The sequence below is a fragment of the Perissodus microlepis genome, chromosome 20, assembly GCF_051167445.1.
Source record: "Perissodus microlepis isolate ML-2025 ecotype Zambia chromosome 20, ASM5116744v1, whole genome shotgun sequence".
NCBI lineage: Eukaryota > Metazoa > Chordata > Actinopteri > Cichliformes > Cichlidae > Perissodus > Perissodus microlepis.
In genome coordinates this window covers 16,035,504-16,057,601 of record NC_140480.1, presented here as the reverse complement: position 1 = coordinate 16,057,601, position 22,098 = coordinate 16,035,504, and the positions used below count along the sequence as shown (strand labels likewise).

Genomic DNA, 22,098 nt, shown 5'->3' with positions numbered 1-22,098 from the left:
AACATGATATTTTGAATCCCCATATTCCTGTGTCATTTCCTGAATGTTGCTAATACAGAGGTAGCAGCATTTTAAGCATAGTTTTAAAGATAAAAGACATTTTATTAAAGATTTAACTTATTTGACCTTTAGAAGTAATGTGATATTTAGAATCCTTCTATATTCCCTATATGCCTATATGTTGTCAATAACAACTATAACCACAAACACAGAAGGGAAAAGAATTCATGAATTCAGGTGTTAATACGTTATTTGTCTTCAAAGATTTTAAGAACATGGTATTGCTTGCTGTCTAGATGAAAGCAGTTATAAAAAGGTTAAGCCAACAATATGAAATGTATTCATTCAGTATTAATCCAACTGGTCTTTTTGCAGTGCAGTAACTCATGCAGAGTTCCAGTCAGCTTGAAGCACCACATTTTTACTTTCCCCCCAGTAAGCTCATACATCCTGAGCACCTTTTAAAGGTTCCAGATGGCACCAAGTGGAATTCTAGGAGAGATAAAAAAATATGCACAAAAGCTTTTATTTAAGCTGGTATTTATGATTAGCTTGTAGGCACTTGTGGTAAAATAGTTTCACAAGTTATTGATTTTTAAAGTGTTTATCTAATGTTAATACAATTTATTATATAAGCTGCTCATCAGTTTAGTTGTCTAGGTTACCCCACTCTTGGCTTGCAGGTCAGTGAGCAGCAGTCAATAACCAGAGGCAGCCTCTGAAGCTATGTGCTTTGTCTGTGTCTGTTGAGCTTCAGCATGATGATTGGTCTGCACTTTGTCACGCCCCAAATGGTAATAAATCAAATACAGTGGAGTAGGAAAAAAAAGCCAAAAATAAACTTCATAGGCATGTGGAGAGTACTTCTTTTATTTTAAATATGTCTTCATTGGTTTAGCCTGCATACAGTAATGCATCAGCACAGAACTACACAGTACATAGGTGGACTGCTGTCACACCAGTTGCAGCTTGGCCAATATGCAACATCAACAGTCAATATCAGACAGCCAGGCCAGCAAATCCCTTCATTTAAACTCCATTTAAAACTACTACTTTTTTTTTTTTTTTGATACAAAAACCACAAGGACGCCTGTGTGTCAGCAACTTTTTTTATGACAACACAGACTTCAGTTAGGCAGTGTGGTACTTAACAGTGGCAAAAAAATAAAATATAACTAAAAAAAGAAGAGAATTTATTGTCATAGGTTGAACATCAGCCATGTTGATTCTAGAGATAGAAAGTGAGCATCTGAAAAAATACACAATTGTAATTGTTCCACAAAATAAATCAGGGAGGTTGCAATTTGACTGACACCCTCCCCTTGATTTCAAGCATTTCCATCCTATTTTTATAAGACAAAAATAACCAAACTTCCAATTGACACGTGTTCCCACAAATCCCGTTGTTGCACCGTTCGACCTGTGTATGGCTTTAAATGGGGTTTAAAGACTTGGCAAGATGAGAAGGCAGTAATAATAAAATCAGATGCAAAGCTTTCAGCATGTACGCACTAAGTTTCCATCAGGCCTACAACATGCAGATAGGGTAAAGTAGTAACTGTGTATCTGGTGAGAAGATTTAGGCACACATGAGAGCTATCTACAACTGTTACTTATTCTCTTTTGTGCCAGCTTAAATTCGCAAGTTCAATGAAAAAGTAAACACAGCGGTGTTTTACAGAAACTACGTTCCTGTGTCGCACCATTAAGGCCTTCCCTGACTTTCACAACAAGTAGCCATTAAATTTAACCTTATGCCTATTTAACCCAATTTAAAGCTGGGCAGGGATAAAAATGTGTGCTTTTAATATGTTTTTGTACTTTTTTTTTCCTTTATTTTTTTTTGGAATACAACAAGCTGTCAAACATATAACATCAGTGTGAGTTGGACTTATAAAGATGAATGTTTCGGCTAGTGGTTCATTGGTTATGTACTTTTCAGCGTAACCATGCACAACATTTCTAAAACACAAAGAAAAGCAATTCAATTAGCATTTTAAGATTAAGAACGTGGAGGTTTTTAAGGCTATGACCCATGGTTTTTCTAGGAGGAAGAATAAGATGGAAAAACAGAATCAACTCAGTCACAGAGACAAAATAACACAAACTGTCATAGTTTGATGAAATAAGTAGTGGAATATTGACTTGAGCCTCAAGTGCAGACTCTCCTAGCTTCTCTCCTGGTCGCCCGTGTAGGAAGTCCCCTGTGATGACAACATGAAGGAGAACATCTTGTTTAAAAACATTTTAGGATGTACAGATGGAGATACCTCTGACACTTTAGTTTGGATTGAGATTTAAGAGTCATCTTACCAAGCTTAAGTGTTTAACAGCAGTATATACACTCAGGGCACTTAATGGAATAAGATAACCCCCCACAACAACCAGACAATCGCCTATGGACAAGTATTTGGCAACTGGGAAGGAAACACTCCCTTTAAACAGGATGAAACTTCCTGCCACAACCAATTCAGGGGTAAGGGTAAAAACAAGGAGTGTAGGAAGTCAGTTAAGCATAAATGCTAAATGGATGCTGTGAAACATATTTGAATAGGTGCACTTCTTGGATCCAAACTGGATTTGACTGAGGTGGTAACTTGGAATATAGGATATATATGAACCTTAAAAACAAGTATCAACTTCTAGGTTACAGAATTAAAGGCCAAAAACTTCATTTCCTCTAATGGCCAGTTTAAACTGGCTACAAACAGAGCTTTAGCTGTAACATTACAACCTGGTAACAACCTGGAGAAATGGTTTTGTTCTTTATAGCTAATTTCCACATTAATAACACTTAAAGTTAGGGAAGTGGCCCAAAGCTGTCTGGTGTCACATCCACTAAGCTGATTCACTGTCATTAAATTCTATTTTTTAGTATTAATTACACTAATTATGGGGTATCTATGTCTTCAAGTTATACCTGTAGAGTTTTAGGAACTTGTAAACCAAGCGTTTGAATGTCAGCTAAAAACTAAAGCTAGAAAAAAAACACCCACTGAAGTAGAAGAAAACAATGCTAACACTGAGGCTTTAGAAAAACAGAGCCCAGAAAGAAAGTTAGAATGTAGCCATAACTAGCAAACTAGCTACATTCTAACTATAGCTACATTAGCTCGGTTTTCGACCCAGATTTAGCGAGTTCATATTCATGTGTGAATATGTTAGTTCTGTAACATAATGAAATGCTATAATAATAGGTAGGGAGTGAATTCAATACATGCTGCAGCTACAGTATGTCATGTAATGTTAAATAATAAACTAGCTACTGAAGAAGCTAGCCAACTGTTATGCTATAGTACTGTGTTAAAAGTAGTTGTGTCCTGTCAGGACAAAAAGAAAAAAAAATTAAAACGACAAAGGTGCAACAACAACAGCTCATCTGAGAGGAAAGCTCTAGGACAGCCTGAACTTGTGAGTGTGCTACCAGTTATTTTCTCAATAACGACAACCCTTGTATTCTAGCCTTATGAGTTTATGGGGCTTTTGGGTGGCTGATTTTTTATTTGAATCCTTGGGCAACGCCAAGTTGCTCTCCAGTGTGTTCGTCAGAGTATGGATGTGTGTGTTTAGATGGAAAGCAATTAAGTGTAGGAAAAAAGTGCTTGCATGAATGGGTATAAAGCACTCCAAGTGCTCAAGTCCATTTATCACTTGCTGTGCTGCCCTGTGTTTAATATGTAAGCTAGCTAAAATGTATATCAGACTGTGACTTTTTACAGACTACTTACACAACATAAAAAAAAATAAAATAAAGGCAGCGGGTTTGTTTCACTCCAAACCCAGCAGCTCTACATCAAAGATGAGGGTGGCATTAGGTGGGATGATGCCCGGATGGCCTTTGTTTCCGTAAGCGTAGTCAGGCGAACAGGTCAGCTTGGCCCTCTGACCAACACTCATCTAGATGCAGGAGGATGAAGAGGAGGAGACAGAAACAGGACAAAGGCAATGGATTGTTATTGAGCACTTGTTCTGCTAGAAAATACAGTTAATTGGATCATAATGTAGTCTCTGCAGTGGAAGTTAGATAATAAGCCACAGGGGACAGTAAAAATATCTTGTTTACTAATGATGCTTCAGTTTTCCTCAATCTTATCCACAGTGCATCTACTCTGACTGCTTTACTGCACAATAGCAAATCAATCTAAATGCCCTGTGGGTATATTAAAGATCACACTGAGCACACAGAGAACTTGAAGTTGCTACCATTAAAAATACAGGATGTCCACACAGGCAGCACCAGCCACCTCATCTAAATGCTGCATGGCTGAGCGGGTGAGATATGGAGCTGTGTCCTTGCTGTGTTGGTGCACAGAGGAACAGAGTTAATGGAGAGCTTGGTAAGTGAAAACTCGATAATGGAACCATGTCAATAAATTTATGTGTTACAGAAGCATAATACATCTTCTTTGAAACCATCCCAGTTACATTTGCCTCTAAATCATGACTGCTGAAGCTGCCGAGCTTTATGACTTTTCCCCCAGAATCTGATCCACTGGCATACAATACACTGCAGAACGTCCTCTGAGGACATCTGAATAAATTCACACAGCTTATAGACCAGCTTTAGATTCATCGCTTGATCATTATTTTATATGTGCTGTATTGGGGTTTCCGTATGGGGTACTAGATACAAATTTAAGACTTTTTAAGACACATAATAAAATGTTTATTTCCTTTCTGCAATCAAGTCAGTCCAATGTAAAACCAGTGGGAACAATAAGCTCAGCACCTTTTTACAAAGCACATGAGCGGGTACATTGATATCACTGACATCACCACCTCATTTTAACCAGCTGAATTTCATAATTGACAGTAATACAACTAACTAGTTACATGACCTGGGACCAGACAAGTAGCAGAAACACAGCTTTATGGCATTTGCTCCAGGTATAATGATGCTGTTTATAAACAGGTAACAATGAACACGTCTGAACGAGCAAACTCTGAAGGGCATGATTTTTGGTCCTGGAGCCTTTCTAAAGTCAGTTTTTTTAGGCTGTTTTTAATTTGGGTCGTTTTGGCTAATCGTGAATGAATCTGTTGGACTGCAATTCTGGAAATAGCCTAAGCAGAAGTCAAAAGACATTTTGCAAAATGAAATCTCAGTTTTCATTTTTTGCCCGGTAAGAATTTTACTTCACACTACCTCTTTTCATATATCTGCTTTCATGGTGAGACTGTTTTTTTTCTTTTGTTTTTGTGTCCAGCCCATGCGCCGCTTAGCAGACAGAGTCCCTGAACTGTTGATTGAAATTCTACTTTGTTTTTTTTAGTGTTCAGACTAATTAGCAACAGCATGTCTGCTAACCAAACTAGCTAGCATATGGTGATAACTTAGCACTCCATCCTCGCCTGTAAAAATGGTCGCTTCTCGTGGCGATCGTGGCTCAAGAGTTGGCAGTTTGTCTTGTAATCGGAAGGTTGCCGGTTCGAGCCCTGGCTCGGACAGTCTCGGTCGTTGTGTCCTTGGGCAAGACACTTCGCCTACTGGTGATGGCCAGAGGGGCCAATGGTGCGATATGGCATGCGATACAGTCAGTCTGCCCCAGGGCAGCTGTGGCTACAACTGTAGCTTGCCTCCACCAGTGTGTGAGAGTGAATGAATAGTGGAATTGTAAAGCGCTTTGAGGGTCTCGAAAAGCGCTATATAAATGCAATCCATTATTACTTCCGGCTCCAAAAGAACTACAAAACCAGTGGAACACGTCAGCTTTGTTATTTCCATCTTCTCAGCAGAGTCGATGGTTGTTAACCTGACTGAAAATAGGCTGAATGAGCATAGATGTTTTATTGAATCATCATCAACTTCAGTGAATGTTGTAGTTAAACTCCACCATCTTGGACTGCAGCTGGTGAAGTAAGCTTTCTTCTGTTGTACAGCTTAGAACTGCAGCACATGAGCCAGTTTGGTGGCCTTCCAGCTTGCAGAAGATCTCCATTGCTTAGTAAGGAGTACGAACACCAGCAGCAGTCCAAGATAGTGGAGTTGGAATCTTTCCAACCACAGGACTAGATCCTTCCTACAAAGCAGCAGATGGATATTGAAGACCGCCACAACAGTAACCTACCCAGTGACTCAGCTAGTAGGGAAAATACAAAATGGTTAGCAGCAAATTAACTTCCCAAATAAAAGAGAGACAGAGATTATGGCCTAGTAAACTGAAGGTGGGTATCACTGGAGGGATGAATATATAAAACTAAAACGTGCTAACCCACCATGTAAAGTCTATGATGGAAAAATGTAACGCTACTAATAATAACCTTTTTACCTTTTCCCAAAGTTCTCCAGCCTACCTGCACTACGCCCTCTTCCCAGCCTCGGATCACTTCCTGCTTGCCAATCTTGAACCGGAAAGGCTTGTCTCTGTCACGAGAAGAGTCAAACTTCCGTCCGTCTGTGAGAGAGCCTGCAAACAAGGAAACGGTAAGATGGAAGTACAGTGTGTGAGAGAAACAGAAACAGCTGCTGGTGCACGCCCTCATCCTGCTGTTGAAAAAGCCAGCCATTACCCCTGAACATGAACAATTACAGGACTAATCACTCACAGAATGTTCAGGCCGGCTAATATCTAACGTGTACAAGTTGTTTCATAAAACCATTGCAAACAGTGATGTCTTCCAAGCTTCTCTGGCATCCATCATCTCTGCTGTGTTTATACAGAGCGCACAAATAAAGGGATTCTCAGCATCTCAGAAATAGAAGCTGCAGCTGTCTGCATGGTGGGTTTGAATGTGAGTCAGGAAAATGCAGGCATGGGTGCACAGAATAGCAGCCCTCCAATACCATTTCCGCCATCGTTATTACTGTTATTACCACCACCGTGGAAGGGTGTGTGTCTGTGTGTGTGGTTGCTTGATGCAACATCACACATATCGATACGCAGATCAGGAGGCGAGGTGGCAAGATGCAGCCTGTAATCCCAGCGGCACGGTGGGATGTCCTGTCCTCTTCTGGAAATCTAGATATCAGATTATCTGGACAAGCTAAAGGTCCCATTCGATCCGAGCACTGCAGTGCAAAGAACCCAATAATGACTTTCTCACACGCTGATCATTTCCTGGATGCAGAGCTGCTCCGAGACCCCAGACAGACCAAGTTTTGATCTTCATACAGATGTCTGCATCAAAAAAAGACTCGCTTGTGTAACGGAATATCCTGTTTCATGTCAAGATAACTTTGTAGGCTTGCAGGAAGGGAGACGGCTCAGAGAGGAAATCCTGCAGATTGTGGGTTATTAAAAAGGAGAGAATGCAGTCTCAAGCCTAAAAACAAGTTTTAAAAAATATGCTTTGCCTTGCAAAGCCCAAATGAGCTCTGACTTCATGTTACATAATCTCGAAGCAAAGAGGCTTGTGTTACAGGGTGAGTTATGTCTGTCTCACCAGGCAACACGCTTTGCCAAACTAAAAACAGGTGCAGACAAATATGTAGTCTAGTATGCTGGGAACTGCACGGCATGATCTACATGTTACTCTCTTTTAATACACTGCAAAGCATGCTAATGATATCTGTCAGTCTGTCCACTGCTTTTACGTCTCAACAGCAACACGAGGAAGGATTTCCATGAAGTAGTGTGCAATTTCCACAAGAAAACTCTCAATGACTTTGCTGATCCACAAACTTCTTGCTCCACTATAAGTGGCTTGTAATAAATTAGCTTTTCATATAGCACTATCTGAGGAGAATTTTAATTTATGCAAAACTTTGGCAATAGAAAAAGCCACAAATTTGATTGCAACTAGAGATTAATGAGGGTTGGGGGGTATATATTGCCAAAACTTAGTCTGTTTAAATGAGAGCCAGTATAAAAGATGGACACAGTCACTCACTGGATAGTTAGTCACTTTTCTCTATCACCAGTGTTTTGAAACCAGATGTGACGAGTGAGGGCTGGATCTGACTGTGAAACCCCGTGCTTAATAGTTAATAACTCTATACTCATAGGTTATAGGCTTGTTAATATTAATAGGTCAAGTATACGTCATTAGTCAATTAAACGGTGCTACCAATTTGCTAATGTCGACAATTTGTCATGGACGAGTGTTCACATTTTGGATAATCCTTCTTTATCCACTATTGTGTTTGCCAATCAGTTATGCTATCAATAATAATAATGGATTGCATTTATATAGCGCTTTTCGGGCCCTCAAAGCGCTTTACAATTCCACTATTCATTCACTCTCACATTCACACACTGGTGGAGGCAAGCTACAGTTGCAGCCACAGCTGCAACTGGGGCAGACTGACAGAAGCGAGGCTGCCATATCACGCCATCGGCCCCTCTGGCCATCACCAGTAGGTGAAGTGTCTTGCCCAAGTACAGAATGACCGAGACTGTCCGAGCCGGGGCTCGAACCGGCAACCTTCTAGTTACAAGACAAACTGCCAACTCTTGAGCCACGATCGCCCCAGTCACTACTTTAGTCTTTTTTAACACAGTATGATGTTCAATTTCAACCCAACTCCTCCCTGAGCCTGGTTCTGCCGGAGGTTTTTTCCTGTTAAAAGGGAGTTTTTCCTTCCCACTGTCGCCAAGTGCTTGCTCATAAGGGGTTGTTTTATTGTTGGTTTTTGCTCTAATATTAAAGGATCATTATCTTTCAATATAAAGTACCTTGGGGCAACTGCTGTTGCGATTTGGCACTATATAATTAAAACTTAAATGAATTGAACCATTTCAGTCTTCACCTGCACCCTGTGGCTTTGGATTATTAGTTAGACAACAAAACATTTTATGCTGCCATCCAAGTTGACTCCACTGAACTGTAATACGCTTCTTCCTTTCTAAGCATTTTTTTATCAAAAAAACAAAAAAAACGAAAGACAACTGCGATATTAATAAACACAGAAAATAAGTCTTAGCCGCAGACTGTGCTGTACATCAGCCCTACAGCTCTATCCTGGTGGCACAAAGGAGGGGTTAAAAATAAAAGATGTAGCCAATATTGCTAACTCTTGTTCAGAGTGACGAAGTGACCAACATTCAGTGTTGTTCACATAACGTGCAATTCTCCAGAAAATAGTAGAGGATTGAGCCTGCTATTATTACAGTCAGCCAGACGGTTATAATCCGCTCAGCTAAACGCCACCAACCCCCAACCCCCCAACGACCCCAGAGAAACTCCAACAAAGACAGAAAAGCGCTGGAAATCAGACGGGGTTTAAAACCGTGCTGTCTAGGCTCCTCTGGTCTGTCTGTCTGGTCCTCTGAGTGAACCCTGCGGCGGAATCAGTCTGCGTCCCCCCCTCCACCTCCTCTTTTGTTAATTATCCAGACAAGACAAATGACCACATTCATCCAGTGATCTTCATGAGGCTGTAATGGAGCGGCCGGCCCCAGACTGAGGCGCGCATTATTTTACGCAGTGGTGAATCCAGAGCACCGTCCCCGGGACACACCACCACCACCAACTCCACCTACTGTTGCTGATGCTGCTTTGCACGTTTTCACCTACCCAACACACCGAATGTGCGGGGAGTAGAAACGTGACGAAGGGGTTAAATTTCCACGCAGCTCGGTCGGTGACTGACAGTAATACCTCTTTGCCCTACTGAGAAATCACTGCCTGGAAAGGTCTGAGGCACAAAATATGTCTGCTGTGCACACTTTGTCCGGCTGCACGTTGCTCTCAATCCAACCCTCACAGCGTCCCTGCGAGGATTCTCATCATCTCCTGCGATACTTTCAGGATTATCACGCTGAGCTATTTTTCAGAACGGGTGTAGGACACAGTTGCCCACAGCCGTCACTCCACTCGGACGGCCTTCCTGTGAACCCGCCGGTGTGCCTAACGTGTATAGTGTGTCCGTGCACGCACAGTTTAAGTTTGTCACGTCAAACTCACCGACATAATGCACCACACACGTCTGTCCTTTTTTGGGGAAAGTCCGTCCTGTGGAGAAGCCAAAAGAGAGCTAAACATAACATGCTCATGACGCAATTAAGGCGCTGTTTCTATGGCTGCACGCAAGCACGTTAAAGTGTACAGCAGGCTTTACCGTCACCGGGGGTGATGGTCTCGATTTCGACTCCCATTTCAGCGCTGTGCGTCCTGGAGCTGCTGCTGCTGCTGTCCCTGAACACGGCAACACTCCTCCCGCAGTCCGTCTGTCTGCGCTCCTCCGGCGGATGTTCCACATCTCTCTCTCTCTCTCTCTCTCACACACACACACTAGCGTCAATGGCTCACATCAACACTTCCGCCCACGACCACCAAAGTAAAACCCAATCTAAATCACTGGAACGGACCCCTGGCGGCCACAGGCCACCCGTTTTCATATTTAGATGAATGTTATTAGAATAAATAAAATCAGTTTTAAAAGTAAATAATATATTGTTCAATATTAAAAAAGTTTGCAAATGACAAATAACAGAAAAACAGGCCTTCAAAAAGGAAAAACAGATCACAGCGCACTGGGTTTACTCTGGGCACCAGCAAGTGCTCCTTAAATGCAAAAGCACAACGTAGCAAGAAATTTAAAAAGTTATGTGCCATTCATTTCTGACTGAAAGAAGAATCAGAACTGACCTGCTTCTTAGGTTTTTTCATTCTCCATGGTTCATTTTTTGTCTAAATGTTATGTCTAAATTTTATCTTGCCATGTTTATTATATTATTATTAAAATATTATTTTATTGCTGCTATTGTTCTTGTACTATTTTACGGTGACCTTGAGGGTCTTAAAGGCACCTATAAATAAAATGTATTATTATTATTATTATCGTTAAACTGTAGCGCAGTAGTTGAGACTGTTATGCTAAAGTCACTATAAAATAACTGCACGCCAACCGAGTCCACGTGGACGTGTGTGTGTGGCCTCTGAGATACATCTTAATTCAGAATACAGTAAGCTTAAACTGTATGTGAGAACAGGAAAGGAAATATTTAAAGTGGAAGCTTTTTTTATTCATGAGAATGATTTTAGGTTTCTTAGATCTAAACACTATACAGTGAGTCACGTAAGACAAACAATAAAACACTATTAGAACAAAGGGGGCCCATCAGATCTGATCAATAGTCAGATATTACACAAAGCTTGACACTTCCATAAATCCATCTACCATGTATTGCAGATTGCTCAGACCTCCCTCTTCCCACACAACACTCTTAGCTTTCCAAAGGGGCACTAAGAGGATATCAAGCCAGCCAAGAGACACAACTGACAATCTCATGTCCAGCTGGGATCGTCTCCCTCCCTTTTGGCATGCCCAAATCCAAGGAGGACCCCTAGATTAGAAACCGCATCATCTGCCTTCCTCTCAATTCTTACATTTTAAAAATTTCAACCTCACAGCAGAAATAATCATGTTTGCAGTCTGACAGAAACCAAGTCTCTACAGATATTTTCTTAAGAAGTGCTATACAGTGGGTAAATATTTTTAGAATGCCTTTGTTTTGTTAAGGAAGGTAGCCACTTTGAATAGCCGGCAGCTGTGTGCCAAGCTTTACCTCTGCTAATTACAGTTGGACAAACAATAAAACCTGCTGCCAGATGCAGAGAATCTGTGTTTGCTTCAGTTTTGGTGAGTTCAGTCTTAGTATTTGATAAGTCTGCTACTTAGTAGTTGCTAGCAGATGTGTGTGTTTAATGTTGCATCCATGCAGTTCATTGATGCACCTTATTAACCAAACATGCTAACATGCAATAACTTAGGCTTCCAACCTCTTGTCCAAATATGGTCACTCCTGAAAACAAACCAAATATTCTGACAGCCAAAACATCCAGAAGGGCGACGTACCTGTGACAACATCCTTCTTTTAGATACAGTCTGTGTGCCAGACTGACAATGGAAATGGCGGTATTTGGCAATAAGCTGTATACACACCTTTGCTGGGTCCATGTGTAATTTCTTTTGGGAAGTCTGACAAATGGAGGGATTTACACATTAGAAAACCAACATGAAATGTGGTTACATCACTGATAAACTCACTGATGTTCCCCAGGTGAAATGCTAACATTATCTAGCATAATTATAATTCATGTTTTCTCACTTTATAAAAGCAGCAGATATCCCACTAACAATAACAAAAACACAAGACCATCATTTCTTTATACATCAACCATAAAATGGATTTATTTCACCAGAGGTCCAAACATATTTTTGTGTTGCCCCAGGATGCATAGAAGATGTCAGTGTATCTTAAGAATTCAACTTCCGCTAACACAAACCAGTGTTTACAATCTAAATGTTCTTTTGCTCGACCATTGGTTTAATAATAAAGCCATGTGTAATTGGTGTTCATATATCAAAATGCCTCTGTCTAACTGGGACAATCTTACAATCGGTGTGAAAAAGAAAAAAAAAAAGAGAAGGAAGTGATAAAAGGAGTTGATTTAAAAAAAATAATTCCATCTTCATTTAAACAAATGGACAGGTGTGATTGTGGAGATGTGTAAAGAAGAGTAAGGCTACTGGTACAGGTTTGTTTGGAGAGAGAAAAATCCTTGATGTTTTGTTCCATCATCACCCATTTCTCTCCAACATGAATGTGTGGAGAGAAATGGAAACTTGTACAAAGCCACATCATCATGCTATAATAAACCGGCTTTAGTTATGTGATTCTGGTCTGTGCTGTTGAGACAGAATCAAAGTGAGAATCTGTCACGGTGTGGATCTGCCAAAGCACCGGCTACTGACAGCTGATGGGCTGAGTTAAGGTCTATAGAAAAAGAAAAGATGGGTTAATGGAAAACAAACAAATCTTTAGTGAACACCTTTATAACTAAACTGTCGTTCAGACTGCATCTTCAGGCTCCGACAGGCTCTTACATGAACTCTGTTCCAGTCTGGAAGATTTTTAGTTTCGTCCCCGTTACCGTCTTTCACAGACAGGGAGAGGGGGAGAATTTGGGGGGACAGGGCTGTGAAGCAGAGTGTTAAGTTTCACTTTAGAAAAACAAAACTGAGAAATTAGAAGTCCATACATAAGTCTGTTTTCTCTCCACCCTCGATAGGGCAGCAGGTTTCAAAGAGCTGCTTAGCCACGCCACAGGGAGAGGGAGGAGTGGAAGAGGGGGGAGGGCAGCTGGAGGAGGGGGACAGGGAGAGGGTTCAGGGGGTTGATCTTCCTCTCTCATCCTCACTTTAGCCGCTGGACGATTACAGCATTGAGGAGGTTGGCCTGCTGCAGCGTCTGGCTCTCATCCATCAGCTCCTTGTTGGGGAAGGTGGTCATCAGGACGAACTCTCTGGCAGCCATGGCGGGCCGGGCCGCCACCACAAAGTGTCGCAGGTCAGACACCCTGAGAGACACAAGGACACGGCAGGACAAGAAAGAAGGGTTATATGACAGGATGAAATCTGACAATGTTAGCTTCTACTCTTTGATACAGGACCGATTTCACCTTCTTCGATTATTTAGGCTGGTAGCACTGACCAAGCTAAATGTTGTCCACAGACTCGTGTACCACAGTTTGTGTATCTGTTTCTTTCTCTCTTCTTTAAGAACATGGTTTGTGTTGGTGTAAAATCACAGTGTGTAGGGTTTATGAGACAGAGATTCACTGATTTACAACCCCCCAAACCTTGTGTCCCTAATAAGACACTTGTCTCTGCCTTAACAATCACAAGGACTGGTTGCATAACTGGGACCAAATATCTACAGATCTTGTCCTCTTCATATCCACGTCCAGCAGAAACACATGCAACTTAAATTTTTTTTACCTGTGGGTATGGTTGAACTTTTGGACCAGCCTGCCACCATCGGCAAGTCTGATCTGAATGTTAGTGACGGGCTGGGAGGGGTCGAGGGTCACTGAGGCACTGGCTTGGGCCTCGTTGGCAGCTTGGTCCTGCTGGGAGGTGGCCGGAGCTGAAATCAACTCTGGTGTGGCGCTGGAGAGAAAAAGGCAAAAAAAAAAACCAAACATGACCAAAGTGAACAGAAGTTATGAATGCAAAAAATACACAACGTATACTTTAAATACATGAATGTCAACATCTGAAGAATAAAGTAGCTACTGATTTGGTTTGCAGTTATTTTCCAAACATTTGTCTGAAACACTTTAGTTTGGGTTTTGCTTTTCCATTTGCTGCTTGCTGATCGATTTTACTGGGGTTGTATTCAATCAAACATTTAACTATTCAAATTACATGCTCCTGCAGTCCCGTGGACAGCAGACGATTTCATGGCCTGAGGAAAAGGTTTTTAGCTTGAGATTTTGTATTATTTTCAGATAATCACCGGCCTATAACTTGTACCACAACAATGTTCTGGAAAACTGATAAAAGTATTAAATATCCCCATCCACAAATAAATAAAGAAAATCAAATAGTGAGAATTTCGATATATTACAGACTTCTTATTTTATGTTAAAATCTCTCTTCAAACTTTTTTTTTGTGATCACCATTTTATTGATTTACAACAGGAATGGGGGTGAGGGGGTGGGGTTACAGACATATACAGCACAACTGTAAACTGCAGTAGCAAAGCAAACATTGGTCACAAGGCATGGGGACAGGAAAGAAAAAACACAAAGTTACAACCACTTATTGCCTCTTCCAGGAGATAACTTTGGATGAGAAGATTTTCCAAGCTTCGACAGTCGTGGGTCGAGCGTTATTTAATTTTGCTGTGGTATGTTCAAGATTAATGATACGGATAAGACATCGTATCCAGAATGATTCCATACAAATGTCAGGACTGAACCATTGCTTTGTAATTGTCTTCTTTGTACTTACCATCAACATGCATGACTTATGCAGGTTATTAGTAACCTTGGAGTTTCTATGACCCATAGAAACCAGTAATTCATTCAGATGATTCATGATAACTTGAAAAACGAGGCAGACGGGTTCACTGGCCTTTATATGAATGAAGCTTGCACTGAGCTCAGTCAGTGCTTTTTTTTAAAAACCATACAATAGAAACAATACAGCTACAATGTTAAATCAAACGTCATCCTCACCTCCCCAGCTTCTGTCCTTCACCTTCAAAGGCTTTGAAGGCCATCCTGGGCTTGGTAAAGTCCTCATCTCTGTGGTCCTCCATGTCTAGGTTGACTTGGCCCCCTCGAGACCGCTGTCTCAGCTCAAGAGGAATCTCCCTGTGGGATGAGGATGAACGGGTGAGTGTGGAACTAACATTCATCAGGACATAACACGAGCCGAAAAGCAAATTACTGAAATTGCAAACAAATAATAGATTTCAGCTAATCTCACCCTCTTCTGATCGCTTCAAGGAAGTTGGCATTTCCAGGATCATCGTAGCTTCTGAGTTCACCGTTATCCAGACTGAAACCGGTCTTCCACAGCTTAAGCACCACATGTACCTAACACACACACACAGGGATTATTCAATACAGATGCAATTTTCCTCACAGCCATTTTTTAAAGGAACAAAATTAAAAAAGCAATACAATAAATCACTAAACTGTCTGCTGTTGGCAGGTAATGGAAGCATGAATGGCTTCAACACGCACTTGACACTGGCACATTGACCTTCCACGTTTTGTTCTTTTGTGGTCTGATAGTCGTGAGCCTTGAATCCAGTTGGAGCTTTTCTGTGTAGAGTTTCCATGTTCTCTCTGTGCCTGTGAGGGTTCTTCCCAGGTACTCTTTCTTCACAGTTACAACAGGTGGCTGGTGCCTGTCATAGTGCCTGTCATAGTGGTAATTCCTGAAACAGATGGTGGACCACCACCAGAGGTGAAGGAAGTCCATTCCGAATTCAGGACGAGTTGCTTCTCCAACTAGAGGAGATGAAATATCTTGGCTTCTTGTTCGCCGGTGTGGCAAGTTGATTTTGACGTCACATCATGTGTCCACGCGACAGAGTCTTTGTGTTGTGTCGGCCATTAGTCTTCCTCTTGATTTTTGTAACTTGGCGCGTGTACGAGAGTACGATCTTGTCAGTTTTTACCATGATTCTAACGATATTCCAGTACAGAAGCCCAGAGACATTCAGATATACAGAGGGAGAGGCTGGAGTTGTTTGAAAAACTTGGCTTTTGGTTGTGACTTCTTCATCTCCTATAGCAGCAATTAGATGGCGATATTGTCTGAGTGGCGACACCTATTGTTCAGGAGAATACTGCAGTGTGTCTGTGAGACAAGGTTGTGGCGCTGAGCAAAGCGACCATTACAGCAGGAACACTGGCACTTTGAGACTAACAGACAGATTGGTGAGGAGTTGGCACTGAATGAGACGCTGTACCCACCCGTTGCTCTGAAGAGACCCGAGCTGTCCACTCACAATTCAATCTACCGTAATTGTCGGGCTATAAGCCGCTACTTTTTGCACAAGCTTTGAACCCTGCGGCTTTTAGTCAGGTGCGGCTTTTCTATGGATTGTCCATGATTTTTGTGATATCGTAAGAGGATTTGTTTTGTTTGTTCCGCTGTTGTACGGCACTACGTTACCTGGCGGAAGGATCGGGGTTCAAGAGTGGTATGTTGGTCACATGTCCGTCCGCCAGGCAACGTAGTGCCGTACGAAGTAGCGCGAAAAACAAACTTCAAAGTAGCGCTACGCGTTCAGCGGGAGGCGTGGATGATGAGCGGCGATAAACTTGCGAAAAGCAAGTTATGCCCAACTCCACCAGTGGATTCTGACAGCGTGGAAAAGTGTGAAAACATCCATGATCACCAACGGATTTCGAAGGGCTGGACTGCTGCATGATGGAGAGGAGGACACCGCCACGGCCCTTCTGAGGGTGTTCGACTCTGACACTGACAACGAGGATTTCTTTGCTTTTGAAAGTGACAACGAAGGAGAGAAGCGGAGAGTGGATGACGAAGCCATCCTGAGCCTGTTCGTTTCCGACACTGGAGAAGAGGACTTTGGTGGTTTTAGTGCGCAGGAAGAAGAGAAAGATGGTGGTGAATGACTGACTTTTCTTCTTGTTAAAGCCGTGTCACTGCACCTGAGCCTAAAAGGTAGTCCGAATCTATTTTTCTGGTGTGCTGTAGGTTATTGTTATGTACTACTACATTTGTAACTCATTTATGAAGCACAGTACATGTTTTGTACTTGTAATTACCACTACTTGTACATATACCTAAAAAGTTATGCAAATATGTACCCATAACTTGTTTTTCAAAATATTAATAAAAGGGGTGTGTCTCCAAACAGCCATCTCTTTCCTGACAATTCCCTTTGTGCATATTCTCTTACATACGATAAGTCAACATTGAAACACCTGCGGCTTTTAGTCAGGTGCAGCTAATGTATGTACAAAACAGGATTTTCCCCTGATTTTAGCTTGTGCGGCTAATATTCGGGTGCGCTCTGTAGTCCGGGAAATACGGTACGTTCCTAGCCTTAACTACAGTCACAAATTAGTTTTCTATAAAGGCTGGCTGGGTGGAGCAGAGGCGCAGCTCCTCCACAAAGGAAAGGGAGCCAGCTGACATGGTTTGGGCCTCTGACTAGGATGCCGGCTGAAGGCCTCCTGGGTTAGGTGTATGATTTGCATTATTAATGCAGGACAGGACACAATGCAACTCTAAATATAGTTATTCTAACAAATCTAGCGGTGATTTCTTAGAATAACGCTCTAAAATCAGCTCCTTTTATTTCGTACTGTTGGTGCTGCTGAAACATGCATTTATATACTTTCAGGTAAACTGTGCTCTGCAGAGTGCATTCAGGCTTGATACATAATTGCAGCATATTTGCCACAGAGTGCCTGTAATAGTGCAACATCCCTGCAGGATTTGTCTGGTCTTAGTGGCTAAAGAGACCTCTACTCTGCCTACATATTCTCTCAGATTTATGAGCTACTTTTAGAGCCAATATACTTTTTGAAATACTCTCAGAACAACAACTTAAGTGCATCATGCCTTTCAGCACTTGTATGCCTTGTGAGATGGCCGTGAGTGCAGTTTATATAACAAAGCAACAAAACAAACATCTCTGTGTTACGTGATTCTACTCATGAGGACACTCTTTAGGATTTGATTAATGATTAGTTGGATTCCTGGAACAGGATTGATCACCCTTCATCTGTTACTGTCTTGTTTTATTGCTATAAACGTAAGAGCCCCAGGCTTTGATTGACTGAAGTCTACATTGGAGCAGATTCAGAAACACAGGACAGGAAACAATGCAAGGACTGAATTACCCACAAAAAGAAAGAAAATAATCTACACTCACATCCTGCTGCCTGTTGGAAGCTTGCCTCTCACCAGCCACATAAGTTGACTCCTCCTCAGGGGCTGCTCCTAGCCTGTAACCTCCGCCAACAAACGCCTAGAACAAAAAGTACAATCAGAACAGAGTAACTGATTTACAGACACAAAAGAAATCTGCTAACAGGAGCAACATAGAAGAGAAGGAGCCTGTCATGGACAGCTGTTCACAGTAGCTATACTTCACCTTAGCTTTGCTGGGCTCCCCCAGTCCTCTCCCGCTGCGGTCCAAAGGCACAGCTCCGTGTTCCTTCGCCCCCTTGAACAGATCCTCTACCACTTCATTGGAGCTCTTTTTCTTAGGAGGTCCCACAATCTGTTGCCCACTGCGCTCTGATCCTCCTGCAAAAAACCTGAGAGGGTGGGAATAGAGCTAGTTAGAAGTCTTTTATAAACAGAACAACAGACACTCTGGGGAAAGAGAGAGAATAGTGTTCTACAGGGTCGCATGTCACAGTGTGAGAGTGAGGATAATAAAGCCATAATTGCAAAATAAAGGTTGAAAAACAACAGTGTTTCTGTGCAAAAACTAAAGTCCTTGTCCTTTGTGCCCAATAAAGACTGTTTACAGTGAGTCTCTTGTCCTGCTGATGGACAACTGGCCGCAGTAATCCTTGTTCTGTGCTGCAACCTTTATAAGCTTGGCACAGCACAAGACATGGTTGGAGTGGTCGTCCAGCTCACAGTTGGTGTCCAGAGCAAAGGTACTGACCACTAGTAAAATAATTGCAGATGGTTCTGTTCTCTTGGAGGAATGACAAATAAACTAAAAGTCTATTGGTGTATGCATAGTATGTGTGTTTATGTGTGTCTATGTGTGATTTTTAGGAGTAAGCTTATTTGGGTAGACTAAAAAACACATTTAGTGATTTATCTTTACTTTTTCATCCACCTGAGAACACAAGGCAACTGACTGATTATTCAACAGTCTCCTGGCTTTTATTTTGAAAGTCAACTTGCTGCTAACCAGCTAGCTCTGGTCTTTCCTGTCTATCCTTTTCCTTACAAACAGGCTAGTCAGGTAACTCCTACATCTTGGACTATAAAGTGTACATGGTTTTATTTAATAATTTGTAGGAGGATCACCACAGGAAAGACAAGTTCAGAATCTTTCAGACAGATCTCAACTGTGTATAGAAAACTGAATGAAGCCTTCATGGTGGATCTACAGGGGAAAAAACCAATTCTGAAACCAACTGAGAAGAAGGGAGAAAAGTGCTTAGATCTAGAAACAATGAATGGACTACAGACCATTCAGTACAGTAACTGTATGAGTGAGAAAAGCAGCCATATGTTAGAACTTTTTCAAGGGTGTTGGACAGGCTTCATGTGACAACCTGATAGAGTGGAAAGTTGTAATCAAAGCTACATTTAACAATTTCAAATTTAAAGCACTTTCCTCAATGTGTCTTTTCATAGCTTTAAAGTTTTGATACATAATGAAGAAAATAGGCAAAAGAAAATGGAACATCTCTACTGAGTAGTCCTTTGCAGCGTATCAGCTGTTTGGACAACAAAGAAATAAGATGAGCATACAGTTGCACTGGAGACGGGTGTCTGGGTAGCCAACTATGTGCACATTGTTCTAGTAGTCAGGCAGCAAGACAATGTAACCAGACTTGAAAACTGCCCAATCTACAGTGCTGCATTATATAATTCTTATGCATGTTAAAGTGTGTCGCCTGGATGGAAACAAACTTAAAAAGATAGACATGAAACGAAACTGACAACAGGTGCGCTGTGGAGGCAACAACAAGACAACAACAAAGAGGGAATGCTTTTGCAGACCAATGCTCTCTCCTTATCCCTCCTAACTGATTTTATTTTCTAAAGCTGGTGTCTCTGTCTAGTAGCATGTGACCGTACTGACAGCTCCTTAAGGTTGCACAGGTAGTCCTGCAGACTGACTTGTCAAGAAGTTCTCAAGAAATACGGCACCATTTCTACAACAGGTACTGTCTCATGCTACCATAGAGGATAATACTACTAACAAAAGGAAAACTACAGAAAACAATTAACATCAGAGGTAAAGAGAGAGCAGCTGCTGTAAAACCATTCCCTGGTCTTGTTGTTGTCTGTATACTGCACCTGTTGTGACTGTCATTTGCACCAAAGTCAGTGAAATGGATTCACAATGGTTTACACTTCCTAACTGGATCAACTGATATCCCTGAAGTTTAACTGACTTTGATTAATACAGCAATGTGTGAATGTCCCTTCACTCATTTTGAGCTGTGTACATATTGAAATAAAGACATTCCCCCCTCCTCCAAACTACCCCAGAAGCCACTGTGCACTGAGAAACAGAACCAGAAGAAATGTTAATTATAAATGACATCATTACTGACTCTGGAATAAAATACTCTGTGTTCTTTAGCTCTGTTTGCTTGGATGAAATGAAAAATGACTATGAAGGTTATCAGTACCCCCACACGGTCCCCTTAACAACTAGTCCGCTGCACTGATCCAGCAGCAGAATCTGTTGACACAGCAGGAAAGCGACCAGCTCCCAGAGAATGAGGTGTTACCAAAAATAGTTTGGTGCATTCTGGAACCACGCCAGCTAGGTGTGACTTTGTACCATCCATCCACAGCTCAAACAGACAGCAACATCTGTCACACCCATTCTGAAAGGCCTCCGGCACAAAAAGGTATTCACCTCCTTTGCTCGTAATTATCTATTTGAGTATTATACTGAGACACACTGAAGCTTTTCTGTAACTCAGCCTAAGAGAGCCGTGGTCTTATTTCCACACCTTTTCCACACACTCACTAAAGATAATAAACAGACAAGAGGGAAGTACACTTACCTTTGGCCTTCCTCTTCATCACTCTCATCCTCTGCTTCATGCATTAGATCTCTGAAGGAGGTCACTCTGGGCTGACTACTGGACGATAAAATTGTATAAATACATGTACAAGTGTCCTGTACTTAAACAAAAACGTCCCTCTTATAATTGTGCCATTACATTGTGATTAAAGCACTGACAGGCTGGATGGAAACTGTACCTGGGGCCTGCGGATCGGGACACCGAGGAGCCTCCCTCAGGCTGGGGAAGTGTCACTATGTCATCATCGGCTCCGTCTTCAAAGAAGCTGGCGAGTGCAAGCTGAGGATGCAAAACGAGCATGCAAATGTGACAGCACGAAGCAGACAGTAAGATAATATCTGACGAGCTCCAGATGCTACTGTACACCGTAACACGTCAGTCAAGAGCTCGCGTCAAACATTCTCGAGGATTAAGCGATTTAGCCACAGTTTTACTGACTTATTTTGTCTTTCTCTTTGTACACTGACGACGCTGGTACAGTGAAACAAGAAACTGACCATGTCTGTGTTATCTTACAGTAACAGACCACGCAAATACTGTGGATATGCGTTTATTTCCCTAACCCCCCACACACACACACACACGTTATTCTCCCATGGAGCAGCCCATACGATCAGGGGCAGGTGGCTACTAATAATAACCATTTTATTTAGCGTTGCATGCTAACGCTAGCTAGCATGAGTCAATAGGTTTACGGCAGACCAGCTTAGACAACACTTAATGGACAATCTTCTTTATGATAACACAGCAGTAGTTACTGCACGCGTGACGCTATCAGCTGACTAACTGCACGCGTGAATTGTTGCTGATGATAAGAAGCAGTCCGGCCATTGTCAAAGGGTGACTTGCACAAATTACCGGCAAAACCCGGCTAACGTTAGCCGTCGAGCTACTGGTCTGGCACATGCCCGGTAACCTGAGTTTCCTTCATAGGGTCTTTCCTACAGTCCACCGCAGCTCCATGGAAGATCGCAGAAAAGCCGTACCTGCAGATTCCAGCCGGCAGACTCCAGGAAAAAACGGGCCCTCTCCTCATCCACATCAGTAACAGCGACGAACTCCCTCACTGACTCCTCTTGGTTCGCCATTTTGATTCGCTCCTTCAATAACTCGTCCGCCTCCACCTGAGGAAA

The 22,098-nt window shown here is 42.0% G+C and overlaps 2 protein-coding genes across 3 annotated transcripts; both read right to left on the bottom strand.

Annotated features, from left to right (window-relative positions):
- Positions 1-852: 852 nt before the first annotated feature.
- On the bottom strand, positions 853-10,157 carry fkbp1ab (FKBP prolyl isomerase 1Ab). The gene is made up of 5 exons (XM_084917444.1): positions 10,001-10,157; positions 9,847-9,894; positions 6,295-6,407; positions 3,729-3,897; positions 853-2,204 (listed from the first exon to the last, which is right to left on the bottom strand). The coding sequence occupies exons 1-4, from the start codon at positions 10,035-10,037 to the stop codon at positions 3,769-3,771; spliced, it is 327 nt and encodes a 108-aa protein (XP_084773570.1). The 5' UTR covers positions 10,038-10,157; the 3' UTR covers positions 853-2,204; positions 3,729-3,768.
- A 1,889-nt stretch (positions 10,158-12,046) lies between these two features.
- Positions 12,047-22,098, bottom strand: nsfl1c (NSFL1 (p97) cofactor (p47)). 2 transcript variants are annotated; one of them, XM_084917591.1, is made up of 9 exons: positions 21,952-22,098; positions 21,144-21,244; positions 20,945-21,022; positions 18,322-18,487; positions 18,100-18,195; positions 15,165-15,274; positions 14,912-15,049; positions 13,667-13,837; positions 12,047-13,245 (listed from the first exon to the last, which is right to left on the bottom strand). In XM_084917591.1, the coding sequence occupies exons 1-9, from the start codon at positions 22,051-22,053 to the stop codon at positions 13,083-13,085; spliced, it is 1,125 nt and encodes a 374-aa protein (XP_084773717.1). In that variant the 5' UTR covers positions 22,054-22,098; the 3' UTR covers positions 12,047-13,082. The 2 variants fall into 2 exon arrangements, with proteins under 2 accessions (XP_084773717.1, XP_084773718.1); XM_084917592.1 differs by having other exon boundaries at positions 20,945-21,019; positions 21,952-22,097.